General features: G+C 41.7%; 1 protein-coding gene across 1 annotated transcript in view; it reads left to right on the forward strand.

Annotated features, from left to right (window-relative positions):
• The window catches only part of DRD2 (dopamine receptor D2), a 531,813-nt gene that overhangs the window by 468,144 nt on the left and 46,464 nt on the right, over positions 1-17,205 (forward strand). The window contains exons 5-6 of the mRNA XM_056542337.1: positions 777-958; positions 4,136-4,222. Coding sequence (XP_056398312.1) covers positions 777-958; positions 4,136-4,222 — 269 coding nt within the window. The remainder of the gene's footprint in view (positions 1-776; positions 959-4,135; positions 4,223-17,205) is intronic.

Consider the following 17,205-nt stretch of genomic DNA (forward strand, 5'->3'; position numbering starts at 1 on the left):
TAATAGTGCACTGCACCGCGATCAGTGCTGCGCGCTATTAGCCACGGGTCCCTGCCGTTGTTAGAGGCCGGGCCCGACCCGCTTTTATAGAACGGTAGCGGACTCATGACGTACCGGTACGTCATGGGTCCTTAAGGGGTTAAATAGTGAGTCTTTTTTTAACTCACATCTTTCCACCTTTTATTCAGACACATATTTTGATGTCTTTCATTACTCCATGCTAACCATCAGGGATACCTTAAAATGTTTATCTTCTATTTATTTTCATTACTAGATGCCTTTATGCCTTTTATCATTGCAGACCTCAGCTAAAAAAAAAAAATATAATAGAAAAAGTGCCACTTTCTCCAGAGATATGTTATATATTCACGTGTTATATTGATTTATGAAAAAAAAAAGATCATGACAAATATTTTTAAGTGTAACAATGAAACAAACAAAGCTTTCATAGTAATTATTACTTTGTTCAAAGGGAATCAGTCAATTGATTCATGCTGTTAAAATATCTCTACTTACTATACTGAAATAGAAATAGAGAGAGATCTGTCTATTAGGGCCAGTGGATTCCCTTGATTACTCGGAGCCCTGTTCCCAGTTGAAGTAACAACTATGAATTTTCTAAATTGAGCTAAGGGAGTCTGTCAGCATTTTATATTACCTATGGTACAGGCAGCATGAAACAAGTGCAAGGTTCTCTTCAAGCCTCTATGCAATGAATAGGGCTTGTATGGGATCAGCTGTAAATAATTATTCTGTTCCAATCTTTTTCATTCCAGCTTCTAATGAGTGCCTCATTGAAAACCCTGCATTTGTCATCTACTCCTCTATTGTATCCTTCTATGTTCCCTTTATTGTCACACTCCTCGTGTATGTCCAAATTTATATAGTTCTAAGAAAAAGGAGGAAAAGGGTGAACACTAAGCGCAACAGTCGAGGTGTGGATGCAGGGACCCACAAAGTAAGTGTGATTTTAACTTTGAATCCTTGATCAGCTATCACAACAACCTATTTAAAGGGGTACTCTGCCCCCCCAGACATCTTATTCCCTATCGAAAGGATAGGGAATAAGATGTCTGATCGTGGGGATCCCCCACGATCTCTGTGAAGCACCCGGCATTCATTTAGAATGCTGGGTACAGGCGGCGGGGGTCCCAGCTGTGACACGCTCCTTGTAACTTCACTCCCAGCCCCCTCAATGCAAGTCTATGGGAGGGGGCATGGCGGCCTCCACGCCCCCTCCCATAGCCTTGCATTGAGGGGGTGTGACATTATGTCACGAGGAGTGTGGCAGTGACATCATGACCCCCGCAGACCACTCCAAGCATTCAGAACAAAATGTTCTGAACGCTGGGGCAGTGGAGTACCTCTTTAATGCATGTTTTTTCGTGTCAATGGAGTAGGATGGTCTAGAGTCAAGACAGAAGTCCATATGTCAAAACTAAAGGTAAAGTAGAATCATTAGGTCAGAATAGGCCTCTGATTGGAAAAACAACTGCATTAGAGCTTTTAATTTACCAGGAAAGCCCCGCAACCCTAACGAGAGGACATGGTTGAGACCAACTCATTACATTATAAGTTTTTGGTTATTGAACCCAGATTGCAGAAATATCTATATTATCTGCCTCTCTGTCTTCACTCCTTACATAGGGAGTACTTCTTTTTATGTCTTTTCTTGTTACACAGTGTCAAAACTAATAGGAAACCGATTCGTTTTTTAGGGGGCTGCATAGTTACACACTGAACATTTTTATTTTAAACCTAAAGGGTTTATTGAGCTTTACAAAGTTGATGGTCTTTCCTAAACATAGGGTATCTATTCCGTTAAGATGAATAATTTCTGTAGTTTACATTATATTCAAGGTTCCATATGATCAGTAAGGTGTTAGGTTTTCTAAATGTTGTTGCTTCTCTACCTGCACCATTACCTTGACATAATAAGCAATTCCCAGGAATGACCTGCAAACTCATATGTACTAGTAAATTATGCTTTCTTCCCTTACACCTAATTCCACTTATGTCTATGCCAGAAAACCCTTCTAACATTGTCTCAACATGTATGACGCACTCCAGATTTCTAACGTTAAATAACAAAGTCGGGACAGCTATGGCTTCTAAAAAGATCTCAATCTTTTTAAACATATAGATGGTTCTATCTTGTATTTAATGGGATTCTCATTAATAGACTGGGAAATGTGTTCTGTGTGATCTCAATTTGATTTCCAGCCACAAAGTTTTTCCTTTTTTTTAATAGTAAGTACCAGTAGGCAATACAAAATAGAAATCAACTTTATATCAGATTTATAACTTGGAATGGTAAATACTTTTTGCTTCTTATGATTTCATCATGGAAAAATATTATATTGAAAAATTAACATATTATCCCCACATTATTATTAATGAGACAGTTTGAAAGTAATATCAACTTGGCCTGGGCCATAATATAGTCATGTACTCACTAACAGCACTCTACTAACAGCACTCTACAAGGGCCAAATAGTCTCTCTGCACCATGTTTTCTCTGATCCGAGTCATTCCTTTTTTTAAAAACTTTTCCTCTTTACCCGACTGAAACTGCCATGATGACTTTTCCCAAATGCGACTTGCCTCTGCAGAGTATACTCCATTAGTGCACCCTAATAATATAACTACTAATTGCCTAACTAATAATACTCTGTGCCCCCACTCACTAATGATGCCCTCTGCCCCCGCCCAGTAATAATGCCTCCAGAGCCTTATGTAATGGCTTCACAGTGTCATATACAGTAATAATGCCTTGTGCCTTCATACAGTAATAATGTTCCCCCAATATAAATTAATAATGCCCCCTATGATATATTAATAATGACCCTGATATTAATAGTGCCCCCTGATATAAATATATCAGGAGGACATCATAAATACATCAGAGGGCACAATTAATATCAGGAGGGCATTATACAAATATCATGGGGTATATTATGAAGGACATTATTAATATCATATGAGCATTATTAATATATCAGGAGGATCATAAATACATCAGGAGGCACTATTAATATTAAGGGGCATTTTAAATATATCAGTGGTATGAATTATAAAAATATTGCCTCTCTGATATAATTAGCACCCCATGATATATTTAAAATGCCCCTGATATATTTATAATTCACCTCTGATATTAATAATGCCCCCCTGATATTTATATTGCCCCTGATATATTAATAATGTGATAAATTTCCCATGACATGAATATGGCCCCCATGATATTAATGATAGCCCTCAATATATTAATGATATTAATATTGCCCACCCCTGATAATAATAATAGCTCCCCCCCCCCGAATATTAATAATAGCCCCCATTGTGGCCATACAGAAAAACAGTAAAACTCAGCTAGTCCAATCTTCCACGATGTATGGAGTAGGTCCTCTTTTCTCTTCAGTTCTGCAGCCTACGAGACGCCGGGCCGGCGCAATGACGTAAAATTATTGTGCTGTTCTACCAGGGATGCGTCACAGTGGCTTATAGACTGCTCACAGTTCATGCGGCTCCACCTTTCTCCTACATTATTTCTGTGCCAAGGGGGATACAGATGCAATGATGCAAAGGTGGCTGGGATGACATCATCAGGGGATGATAACTTACGTTAGGACTCAACTGGTAGGTGTCACTGGTGGAGTCCACACACCCCTAGCAATGCCACTGTCGATATTTTGTTACAGCATGCTATCATATATCTCAACAAGCTGCAATTCACATCATAGTCACTGGATGGCCACACATAGAAGAATGTAGCATAAACTTCTTGTCCCAGAAAGGCATGAAATCATGATTTTATTCTAAGCTAGTCGTCTTTCAGTAAACATTACGATTACTTCCATAGACTTCTGGGAAAATAAATGCATGCATGCTTGGCCTTGTAATTTATATGTGGCTACTATATTATGTTATGGTGCTTTTAAGCATTCAGAAAACAATATTAATCCTCTGTAAGTAGGTTCAGTATACATTCTTCAATATACTCTAAACCCTAGGAGTTTATAATCTTTAGATGAATAACAGTCATTTGGTTGATGAAATGTTCTTGAAGAAACACACTGTCAAGATATATGGGTGTTGTTCTTTTCTTGCTAAGCACTTGTGTTTTGTTCCGTAGGACAAATGTACTCATCCAGAAGATGTGAAGCTGTGTGCTATTTTTGTTAAATCTAACGGGAGCTTCCCAGCTAATAAAAAGAAAGTGGTAAGTATTATAATAGCAACCTATGTTTAGCACAAAGTCTTTGCAAAGCTGCTATTACCATCTCGCAACTAAGAATCCAACAACAGCTATGTGGAGGAAAACGTAGCACTACTTTATATAGGGGAAAAGAGTATAAGTTATATAGGAAACAGAAGAAATTACTAAAGTCAAAAGCAGTAAGTAAGCATAAAATGGTCATGTTTATTTGGAGAATTCTGTTGTAACACAATGATAGATGTGAAATATGATATTATTATAGAAAATGGAAATGTTACAGGCAATTAGTGAAGGTAATTTATGTGAAAAGCTGACAGTGAAGGTTATACAGTTTTATCATGAGAAATGGTGGATATCATTTGACAATTACATTGTGACACTATCAATATATACATATATATATATATATATATATATATATATATATATATGTATATGTATATGTATATATATATATATATATATATATATATATATATATATATATATATATATATAAAGTCCAGAAATCACTGCACAAGCAGGTCTTGGGTCAATAAAAGCTGGTGTTTTTTATTTCCAAATACAGTGACCCCCCAACCTACGATGGCCCCGACATATGATCAAATCGACATACGATGGCCTCTCAGAGGCCATCGCATGTCGATGTCAGCATCGACATACGATGCTTTTTTATGTCGGGGCCATCGCAAGTGCTATCCGGCAGCGCAAAATGCTTAAGCTGCTGCCGGATAGCAGCTTAAGGTTCCCCGTGTGGTGCGGTAAGTATTACCTCCACGATGCTCCGGGGTGCCCTCCGGGTCCAGCGCTGGTCTTCCGTTGTCTTCTCAGCCCTCTCCGATGCCGTCAATATGCTGCTGCACACGTCATCCAATAGGAATGGCGTACGCAGTGGCGTAATGACGTCGCTACGCAGGCCCAGTAAGGCCTTGCGGAAGACAGCAGAGGACCGGAGAAGACAGCAGAGGACCGGAGAAGACAGCAGAGGACCGGAGAAGACCAGGAGAGCCCAGCGGAGGCCCAAGGTCACCATTGTGAGCGGCTGGGACACCATCGTGAGCGGCGGGGACAGGTGAGTACAGCTTCCTATACTTTACATTGCACGAATCCCTCAAAATACTATGGATTCGACAAACGATGGCTCGTTTGGAACGAATTGCCATCGTATGTTGAGGGACCACTGTAAGGTGCAACGTTTCGGCAACAATAGCCTTTATCAAGCATGCTCACTCAAGTTTAGCTTTAGCTCCTCCACAGCATAACCACAGGTCCTTCAGCCATGATCTCTCCTATCCTGCACAGCTAAGCTCCACCCCCAACATGCTACTGGTCACTCGATGGTGACATCATAGGTTCTACACCTCCAGCATCAAGCAGGTTGGGTCAGGGGTGAGGGGGAAGAAGGAGGGCAGGTAAGAATAATTCTAGGGTCAGTCCAGCAGGACTACTGTAACAGGAACTGCTTTCATGCTCTATCAAAAAGTTCCCATTCTTCCTGCAGGACTTAAACACAGAACCCTGCGCTTGGTAATGTAAAGCTTGCGTGCAGATGATGGCTCATGGAAATCCATGCCAGGAATCTACTAGCTTTATATATATATATATATATATATATATATATATATATATATCAACTGGCTCCAGAAAGTTAAACAGATTTGTAAATTAAAAAGCACAGAGAGAGTTCAGCTCACCTGATTCAGCACGTGCACGGCCAGCCTCTGAGTACAAAGCAGGGAACAAAGAAGGGTGAAGCCAGCACGTAATAAATACTTCTTTATTGTAATCCAAGTTAAAATTCCATGGAAGGCAGGAAGAAAACAAGCACAAGGACAAAAGTGCAAAGGTGCATAGTTGGAACTCCTCAAACTCCAACGCGTTTCAGGCCATTAGGCCCTTATTAAGGCCTAATGGCCTGAAACGCATCAGCGTTTGAGGAGTTCCAACTATGCACCTTTGCACTTTTGTCCTTGTGCTCATTTTTTTCCTGCCTTCCATAGAATTTTAACTTGGATTACAATTAAGAAGTATTAATTACTCAGTGCTGGCTCCACCCTTCCTTGTTCCCAGATTTGTAATTTACTTCTATTAAAAAATCTTAATCCTTTCAGTACTTATGAGCTGCTGAAGTTGAGTTGTTCTTTTCTGTCTAAGTGCTCTCTGATGAAACCTGTCTCGGGAACTGTCCAGAGCAAATCCCCATAGAAAACCTCTTCTACTCTGGACAGTTCCCAAGACAGACAGAGGTGTCAGCACTGTTGTCAGACAGAAAAAAAACAACTCAACTTCAGCAGCTGATAAGTACTGGAGGTCTTAAGGTTTTTTAATAGAAGTAATTTACAAATCTGTTTAACTTTCTGGAGCCAGTATATATATATATATATATATATATATATATATATATATATATATATATATATATATATATTCCTGGAATACCCCTTCAATACCAGATAAGGTCTGGTCTCTGCAATTATTGAGTCAGCAGAGCAGTGTTGACTCTTATGCAAATTTTCCAATTATTTCATCTTACAATCTATCATCACTGTAAAATTGAAAAGAAACATTTATCCATTTACATGATTACACAAATTCACAAATTTCCATACATTTATAGCAGAGATGTAAAACCTAGATTTAAATTAGACTTTGGTATTTTTTTTTACGTATACATCATTGAACGTGTGGTTTCATTAACATTATATTTTAATAGTTCGGGCAATTACGGATGCAGCAATGCCACATATGTTATGTTTATTCTTGTTTACATACTTTTATTAGGGAAAGTGCTTATTCACAATTAATTACATTTGTTTTTTTTCACAATTTTTTTCACAATTTTTTTCACAATTTTTTTCACAATTTTTTAACCCTTTCCCACTATAAGACGTGCGTACGTCCTGGAAAGGGGTGTCTGGCATTGGAGCGGGATGGGCATCCTTCACCGTACCATGCAGCCCCCAGCTCGTCAACAAAGGGCCTTAGCTAGATGTCTGCAGTGGCAATTGTCGCTACTAGGCTATTAATCCTTTAGATCCCAATATCAAATGTATAATGTATAATCTTATCCACCATAAGATGATTTTAATACTTAGCTGCCAGAACTGGATATTTCCTGTTGGATTTTGTTCTCTAAACTACACATCCCACAGTTCCATGCTTGAAAGTTTGAGGTCACTTTCCTTCCTCCCACACATCAACCACCCCACCCATTGAAACACAGTGTTTTCTAATCAGTGGGCCTACAGCTGTTGCTAAATTGAAGCAGGATAGGCTCATTCTGATCACCTGCCTAGTGATGTCAAGTTTAAACGCACTGCACCCTGGGAAATCCCGAGACATGAATCATGTTGCATGCTGTTAAAAATAAATATTGGGGCGATAATCACAGAAGAATTGTGAGAAAACCGTCGAACACAGGTACAGACACTATATTATGAACTACACAAACTTCAAAGTCCCTGTAGCATAGTCAAATAAAAAAAATCCTAAAATACCCCTTTAACAAGTAAATAAAATAATACCCATACAACTTTGTCATTGTTGTAATTACAGTTTATGAACTTACAGAATAAAGATAACTTCATAATTTTATCATAAAGTGCACTACGTAGAAACTAAACCCCTAAAAGTTACATATTGGCATTTTCTTTTTCAATTACGTGCACATATATATAGTGAAGCATGGTGGTGGTAGTGTCATGGCATGGGCATGTATGGCTGCCAATGGAGCTGCTTCTCTTGTATTTATTGATGATGTGACTGCTGACAAAAGCAGCAGGATGAATTCTGAAGTGTTTTGGGCAATATTATCTGCTCATATTCAGCAAGATGCATCTGAACTCATTGGACAACGCTTCACAGTGCAGATGGACAATGACCCAAAGCATTCTGCAAAAGCAACCAAAGAGTTTTTTGAGGGAAAGAAATTGAATGTTATGCAATCGCCAAGTCAGTCTCCTGATCTGAATCCGATTGAGCATGCATTTCACTTTCTGAAGACAAAACTGAAGGGAAAATGCCCCAAGAACAAGCAGAAACTGAAGACAGTTGCAGTAGAAGCGGCAGAGCATCGCCAGGGATGTCTGGTGATGTTTATGCGTTCCAGACTTCAGGCTGTAATTGAATGCAACGGATTTGCAAAAAAATACAGTGGTCCCTTAAGTTACAATAATGATTGGTTCCAGGACAACCATTGTATGTGGAAACCATTGTATGTTGAGACTATAACTCTATGGAATCCTGGTAATTGGTTCTAAGGCCCCTAAAATCTCATCTAAAAATAGGAAAAAATGAGGGATAAACATAAATAAGTAGATAACTAATATAGATAAAGCAAGTCTTTACATATAAAAGTAAGAAAGATCTGCTGGAAGCTGTAAATCACTGTCTATATAGAGGACACTGTCTATGTAGTGTCCCAAAAAAAGTAACATGGAGCCACCCTCACCTGGAGAAGCTATCCCTGGCACAGGTAAAGAGTAGAACAGAACATGTAATACCTCCTTGTTCTATAGGGAGCGCTACCAGACAGCCAGTCAGTGCATGCACTTCAGGAATATAGGGGTCTTACCAGTGAAATGTCCATTCTGATTGGTCAGTTCTTCCAGCCATTGACATGTTTCACAGATCTGGACTGTCCGTAGCATTGTATGTTGAGTCTGGTTTCAAATTGCAATGGTCCAGAAAAGACCATTGTATGTTGAAACAATTGTATATTGAGGCCATTGTAACTTGAGGGATCACTGTATTAAAATTTGAAAATTTATATATATATAATCATATATACTGTAGATGTAAGTAGATGTAAACTTTTACATTAGATCACACACACATATATATATATATATATATATATATATATACCGTATTTATCGGCGTATAACACGCACTTTTTAGGCTAAAATTTTTAGCCTAAAGTCTGTGTGCGTGTTATACGCCGATACACCCCCAGGAAAGGCAGGGGGAGAGAGGCCGTCGCTGCCCGCTTCTCTCCCCCTGCCTTTCCTGGGGTCTAGAGCGCTGCTGTCGGCCCTTTTCACCCCCTGGTTATCGGCGCCGCTGCCCGTTCTGTCCCCCTGACTATCGGTGCCGGCGCCGATAGCCAGGGAGAGAGAAGCGGCGCCGACAGCCAGAGGGAGAGAAGGAGCAGCGGCACCCATTGCCGGCGCCGCTGCCCCGTTGCCTCCCCCCATCCCCGGTGGCATAATTACCTGAGTCGGGTCCGCGCTGCTCCAGGCCTCCGTCGTGCGTCCCCGGCGTCATTGCAATGCGCTGAACGGCGCGGCGCATGACGTCAGAGCGCCGCGCCGTGCATAGCAACGACGCTGGGGACGCACAACGGAGGCCTGGAGCAGCGCGGATCCGACTCAGGTAGTTATGCCACCGGGGATGGGGGGAGGCAACGGGGCAGCGGCCCCGGCAATGGGTGCACCTGCCCCTTCTCTCCCCCTGGCGCCGATAACCAGGGGGTGAAAAGGCCCGACAGCAGAGCTTTAGACCCCAGGAAAGGCAGGGGGAGAGAAGCGGGCAGCGACGGCCTCTCTCCCCCTGCCTTTCCTGGGGGTATATCGGGGTATACATAGTTACATAGTTACATAGTTACATAGTTAGTACGGTCGAAAAAAGACATATGTCCATCACGCGCACACACGCACCCTCATTTTATCATGGATATTTGGGTAAAAAACTTTTTTTACCCAAATATCCTTGGTAAAATGAGGGTGCGTGTTATAGGCCGGTGCGTGGTATACCCCGATAAATACGGTATATATATTTATACATGTCCAGATAGCAAGGAGGAGCAGCACACCAGGGATGCAAAGGTGTAGCAGGTGCAAGCGGGCCCAATCGCAGCCCGGGTCACTGGCAGCAGCAGTGATGTGTAATAGAATAAAGCGTCCCGCAGCACTCCAATAGTGATCAAATAAGGTTTATTTCCTCCTGGTAAGATACAACATTTCGACCGTCACCACGGTCTTTTTCAAGCATAGGCAAGTGACACACTCCTCCCATATTTATATGGGGTACAATATAAAAAAGTGATTGTGCTCAATAAAGAAAATACATGCAATACAATGGATGCTGTAACAGTTGCGTGAAAAATGAACATAATGATACTTCGAAAAAATGCATGTTTTTTGCAAAGCAGTGCAATCAGTGCTGTACAGTATATACAATCTGACATATATCGCATCATGTGTAAGTGACAATTAGTGTGCAGGTGTGTAAACATTAAAAGCAATCAGAGGAACATGCCACGAGGTCAAACACTCACCCATCTGTTGTAATGGCGGCCATTCCCTGACGCCGTGTGTGCACACGGCTCTAGGGAATTCCACAGGCCAGCCGGAGTGCAGCCAATCACAAGGTGGCGTCGCGCGCTGCTAGGCAACGACACTGTGACTCGCGGTCCGCGCACACTCACTGTGCTTCCGGATGCCACGAGCGCCATGACACTTCAGGGAAAGTAGTGTCCTATTTGGCACATGCGTACAGGTATGTTATGTTGTCATTGAGGCCATGTATAGTGCGGGCAAAGCTCCCGTACTCAGTATGTTGAATAGAATATAGCGTAGCATTACAGTGTGGGTGGATGTATACAGGTGACTGTGGAAGATGAGAGATGTGTATTAATGTGGTAGAAACAGGGGTGTGTGTTGAAAAAAATTAATGTATTGTGTAACTTAGCAAGTGAATTGCGGGGAATGGATGTGCATGAGTTGATGAGTCCTTAGTGTATAAGGATACTAGGGATAGAGCAAGAATATGTGTTGAGGGGATATAAAAAATATATATAAAGAGTATGACAGGGGGGGACAATGGGTATACGTATACAAATGTGTGGGTGATGGCGAAGTGTGACTGTGAAGGGTAAGCAATGTGAGGCGCCTGGACAGTATATACATAAGCACATGCATGTGTGCATGTACACATGTATACACGTGCATCTATGTGTGTAACTAAGTCATTGTGGGCTTGTCAGTTAATCTGACTCACATAGAGATGTATAAAGAAGAGCAAAATAGACATGGATGAAAGCAATTTCTGTCTTGGTTGGCTGCACTCGGGTGGTAAGGGTTGGAACTAGTAAAATGGTCAGATTGATGATGGTCAGTGGTGTTTGATCGACGTGTCCCCTGATCATCTGCATAAAAATAAAAGCAAGAATTATGAACATGTTGAAAGAAAAACACAGTATAGAATTAACCATGATATTCATATACAGTGAATAATTAAATGAATTAATACAATGCTCAGTATGTGTGTCACAATTTATATACATTCGAGTTCAACTGGCAGGTCAGATCATCTGGATAATTTGTAAATACCTGTGGTTACAGTGAAATCCACGTTAAGTCCATGGGGGCGTAATGTGCCCAGCTCATGGATCCAATGTAGTTCGCACCTTTTGAGCATGCTAACTCGGTCACCGCCTTTCTTTGAGATAGGAACATGATCTAACAGAGTAAATCTGAGGTCATTTTCATGAAGTCCGGCTTCCGTAAAATGTTTAGCTACGGGTAGGTCCAGACGTTTCTTATGAATTGAGTACCTGTGCTGGTTGAATCTTGTTCGGAACTCCAATGTAGTTTCACCTACATATAGCAGCTGGCAAGGGCATGTAAGAACATACACCACAGATTCTGATGTACAGGTCAGGTACCATCTTATCCTGTACTGTCTATTTGTCATTGGATGTTTAAAGTGTGGGCCCTTGTCCATGCGGATGCAATTAATGCAGTTCCGACATGGATAGCTGCCTTTGTTTTGTACGATGAGAAATCTTTGTTGGCCCCCTAAATTTGTAGAGACATCTGTTTTCACGAGTTTGTCTCTCAAGTTCAGGGGGTGCCGGTAGGCCATAATGGGAATGTTTTGGAATTCCTCCACTTGTGGAAAACTGTCTCGAAGGATGTGCCAGTGTCGATTGATAATTCTGGCAATTGTTGTGGGTCTGTCACTGTATGTTGACACAAAGCTAATGCGTTTGTTGGATTGGACTTTTTTTGTCTGGTGTAGTAGTGAATGTCGTCTGAGAGTAAGTGTCTCCTGTTTACTTCTTTCAACCAGTGATTTGGGGTATCCCCTGTGTATGAAGTTCTTGGCCATTTTGTCAAGTGCAGGTTCTACCCTTTCTTCAAGACTCACTATCCGTCATGCTCTGAGCATCTGGCTTCTGGGTAGAGATTTAACCATGGGGCGTGGATGATGACTGTTGTAACGTAACATGGAGTTGCTGTCAGTGGGCTTGGTATAGAGATCTGTATGTAGTCTGCCGTCTTGTGAGATGACTAATGTGTCTAAGAATTGGACTGCTTCTGTAGAGTGAGTAAGGGTGAATTTTATGTGATCGTTGATATTGTTGAGAAATGTCAGAAATTCATGTAGTTGGATGACCGTGCCTGTCCAAACGAGGAAGATGTCATCTATGTATCGCCACCATGCCAGTACATGACTGGCATAGTGGGATACATAGATAGACCCTTCCTCGATCTCTGCCATGACCAAATTGGCATAGCTGGGCGCCACGTATGTCCCCATAGCGGTCCCAGCTGTTTGTAGGTAGAATTTGTCATTGAATAAGAAGTAGTTACATTGTAGAACTAGTTCAAGAAGTTGAATGATGAATGAGGTATGCATGGGAGAAAAATATGTAGAAATTGTTCTGCGAATGGTCTGGATGCCTAGCTCGTGTGGAATTGAGGTATATAGACTAGTGACGTCTAGGGATACCAATATGCTATTTTTAGGAAGTGTGATTGGTTCGATTTTTTTAAGGAAATCCGAGGTGTCCTGGATGTAGGATCTGGCCCTGTGTACATATGGACGTAGTATTTGATCCAGAAATATGGATATATGGCTAGTGAGTGAATCCCTCCCGGAGACAATTGGCCTCCCGGGAGGGTTCACCAGATATTTATGTACCTTAGGAAGGAAGTATATCATAGGTGTTGAAGGACACAGGACAGTTAAAAAGAGGGCGGTCAATGGTCTCTGTAGTCAGGGCATCTACCAAGACTAAATTGATTTTATTTTGTATGTCAAATTTAGGATCTTTGTTCAGTAATGTATATGTAGAGGCATCTCCCAATTGTCTCATTGCCTCGGCAATGAATTTTGAGCGGTCCATGCCATTGCCAGCTGCTATATGTAGGTGAAACTACATTGGAGTTCCGAACAAGATTCAACCAGCACAGGTACTCAATTCGTAAGAAACGTCTGGACCTACCCGTAGCTAAACATTTTACGGAAGCCGGACATCATGAAAATGACCTCGGATTTACTCTGTTAGATCATGTTCCTATATCAAAGAAAGGCAGTGACCGAGTTAGCATGCTCAAAAGGTGCGAACTACGTTGGATCCATGAGCTGGGCACATTACGCCCCCATGGACTTAACGTGGATTTCACTGTAACCACAGGTATTTACAAATTATCCAGATGATCTGACCTGCCGGTTGAACTCGAATGTATATAAATTGTGACACAGATATTGAGCATTGTATTAATTCATTTAATTATTCACTGTATATGAATATCATGGTTAATTCTATACTGTGTTTTTCTTTCAACATGTTGATAATTCTTGCTTTTGTTTTTATGCAGATGATCAGGGGACACGTCGATCAAACACCACTGACCATCATCAATCTGACCATTTTACTAGTTCCAACCCTTACCACCCGAGTGCAGCCAACCAAGACAGAAATTGCTTTCATCCATGTCTATTTTGCTCTTCTTTATACATCTCTATGTGAGTCAGATTAACTGACAAGCCCACAATGACTTAGTTACACACATAGATGCACGTGTATACATGTGCACATGCACACATGCATATGCTTATGTATATACTGTCCAGGCGCCTCACATTGCTTACCCTTCACAGTCACACTTCGCCACCACCCTCACATTTGTATACGTATACCCGTTGTCCCCCCCTGTCATACTCTTTATATATATTTCTATATCCCCTCAACACATATTCTTGCTCCATCCCTAGTATCCTTATACACTAAGGACTCATCAACTCATGCACATCCATTCCCTGCAATTCACTTGCTAAGTTACACAATACATCCCCGTCATTAATTTTTTTTCAACATGCACCCCTGTTTCTACCACATTAATACACATCTCTCATCTTCCACAGTCACCTGTATACATCCACCCACACTGTAATGCTACTCTTTATTCTATTCAACATACTAAGTACGGTAGCTTTGCCCGCACTATACATGGCCTCAATGACAACATAACATACCTGTACGCATGTGCCAAATAGGACACTACTTTCCCTGAAGTGTCATGGCGCTCGTGGCATCCGGAAGCACAGTGAGTGTGCGCGGACCGCGAGTCACAGTGTCGTTGCCTAGCAGCGCGCGACGCCACCTTGTGATTGGCTGCACTCCAGCTGGCCTGCGGAATTCCCTAGAGCCGTGTGCACACACAGCGTCAGGGAATGGCCGCCATTACAACAGATGGGTGAGTGTTTGACCTCGTGGCATGTTCCCCTGATTGCTTTTAATGTTTACACACCTGCACACTAATTGTCACTTACACATGATGCGATATATGTCAGATTGTATATACTGTACAGCACTGATTGCACTGCTTTGCAAAAAACATGCATTTTTTTCTGAGTATAATTATGTTCATGTTTCATGCAACTGTCACAGCATCCATTGTATTGCATGTATTTTCTTTAATGAGCACAATCACTTTTTTATATTGTACCCCATATAAATATGGGAGGAGTGTGTCACTTGCCTATGCTTGAAAAAGACCGTGGTGACGGTCGAAACGTTGTATCTTACCATGAGGAAATAAACCTTGTTTGATCACTATTGGAGTGCTGCGGGATGCTTCATTCTACTATATATGTATATATGTATTTGTCATCTAAACAAAAAGCGGTTGCAGCACTCAATAAAGTGAAAAAATATGTTAGCTTTAATCCATTAAAAAATACACAGATGCTATCTGTGTATTTTTTAATGGATTAAAGATGCAACATTTTTTTTCACTTTATTGAATGCTGCAATGGCTTTTTGTTTATCTACATTGCGGACCAGTGACCAAGGTCCATTTGGCTGCTTGCCCCAAAATCCTTTTTTATGGTGTGCTGCCCTCCGCTATTCTCTTCTATATATATAGCTATCCACATATCTATATGTCTCTCTGAATGAACTAATAGAATGAAATACTTTCGTCTTTACATAGTTGAATGTGCTGACAACAAAATCCCACAAAAATTATCAATGGAAATCAAATTTATCAACTCATGGAGTTCTGGATATGGGACATGGAGTCACAGTCAAAATCAAAGTGGAAAACCACACTACAGGCTGATCCAACTTTGATGTAATGTCCTTAAAACAAGTCAAAATGAGGCTCAGTAGTGTGTGAGGCCTCCACATGCTCGTATGACCTCCCTACAACACCTGGGCATGCTCCTGATGAAGTGGCGGATTGTCTCCTGTGGGATGTCCTCCCAGACCTGGACTAAAGCATCCACCAACTCCTGGACAGTCTATGGTGCAGCGTGGCGTTGGTGGATGGAGCGAGACATGATGTCCCAGATGTGCTCAATCTGATTCAGGTCTGAGGAACAGGTGGGCCAGTCCATAGCATCAATGCCTTCCTTTTGCAGGAACTGCTGACACACTCCAGCCGCATGAGGTCTAGCATTGCCTTGCATTAGGAGCAACACAGGGCCAGCCTCATCAGCATATGGTCTCACAAGGGGTCTGAGGATCTCTTCTCGGTACCTAATGGCAATCAGGCTACCTCTGGCAAGCACATGGAGGGCTGTGCGGCCCCCCAAAGAAATGCCACCCCACACCATTACTGACCCACAGCCAAACCAGTCATGCTGAAGGATGTTGCAGGCAGCAGAACTTTCTCCAGGGCATCTCCCGACTCTGTCACGTCACTCTGTCACATGTGCTCAGTGTGAACCTGCTTTCAACTGTGAAGAGCAGAGGGTGCCAGTGTCGAATTTGCCAATCTTGGTGTTCTCTGGTAAATGCTAAACATCTTGCATGGTGTTAGGCTGTAAGCACAACCCCCACCTGTGGACGTTGGGCCCTCATACCACCCTCATGGAGTCTGTTTCTGACCGTTTGAGTGGACACATGCACATTTGTGACTTGCTGGAGGTCATTTTGCAGGGCTCTGGCAGTGCTCCTCCTACTCCTCCTTGCACAAAAGCGGAGGTAGCGGTCTTGCTGCTGGGTTGTTGCCCTCCTACGGCCTCCTCCACGTCTCCTGATGTACTGGCCTGTCTCCTGGTAGCGCCTCCATGCTCTGGACACTATGCTGACAGACACAGCAAACCTTCTTGTCAAAGCTCGCATTGATGTGCCATCCTGGATGAGCTGCACTACCTGAGCCACTTGTGTGGGTTGTAGACTCCGTCTCATGCAACCACTAGAGTGAAAGCACCGCTAGCATTCAAAAGTGACCAAAACATCAGCCAGGAAGCATAGGAACTGAGAAGTGGTCTGTGGTCACCACCTGCAGAACTACTTCTTTATTGGGGTTGTTTTGCTAATTGCCTATAATTTCCACCGTTTGTCTGTTCCATTTGCACAACAACATGTGAAATTGATTGTCAATCAGTGTAGCTTCCTGAGTGGACAGTTTGATTGACTTGGAGTTACATTGTGTTGTTTAAGTGTTCCCTTAATGTTTTTGAGCAGTATATATATATATATATACAGTGGTCCCTCAAGATACAATATTAATTGGTTCCAGGATGATCATTGTATGTTGAAACCATTGTATGTTGAGACTCTATGGAAACCTGGTAAAATGTCATCTAAAAACAGGAAAAAGTGAGGGATAAACAAAAATAAGTAGATAACTAATATAGATAAAGCAAGTCTTTACATATAAAAGTAAGAAAGATCTGCTGGGAGCTGTAAATCACTGTCTAAGTAGAGGACACTGTCTATGTAGTGTCCCAAAAAAGTAACATGG

The sequence above is a fragment of the Hyla sarda genome, chromosome 10, assembly GCF_029499605.1.
Source record: "Hyla sarda isolate aHylSar1 chromosome 10, aHylSar1.hap1, whole genome shotgun sequence".
NCBI lineage: Eukaryota > Metazoa > Chordata > Amphibia > Anura > Hylidae > Hyla > Hyla sarda.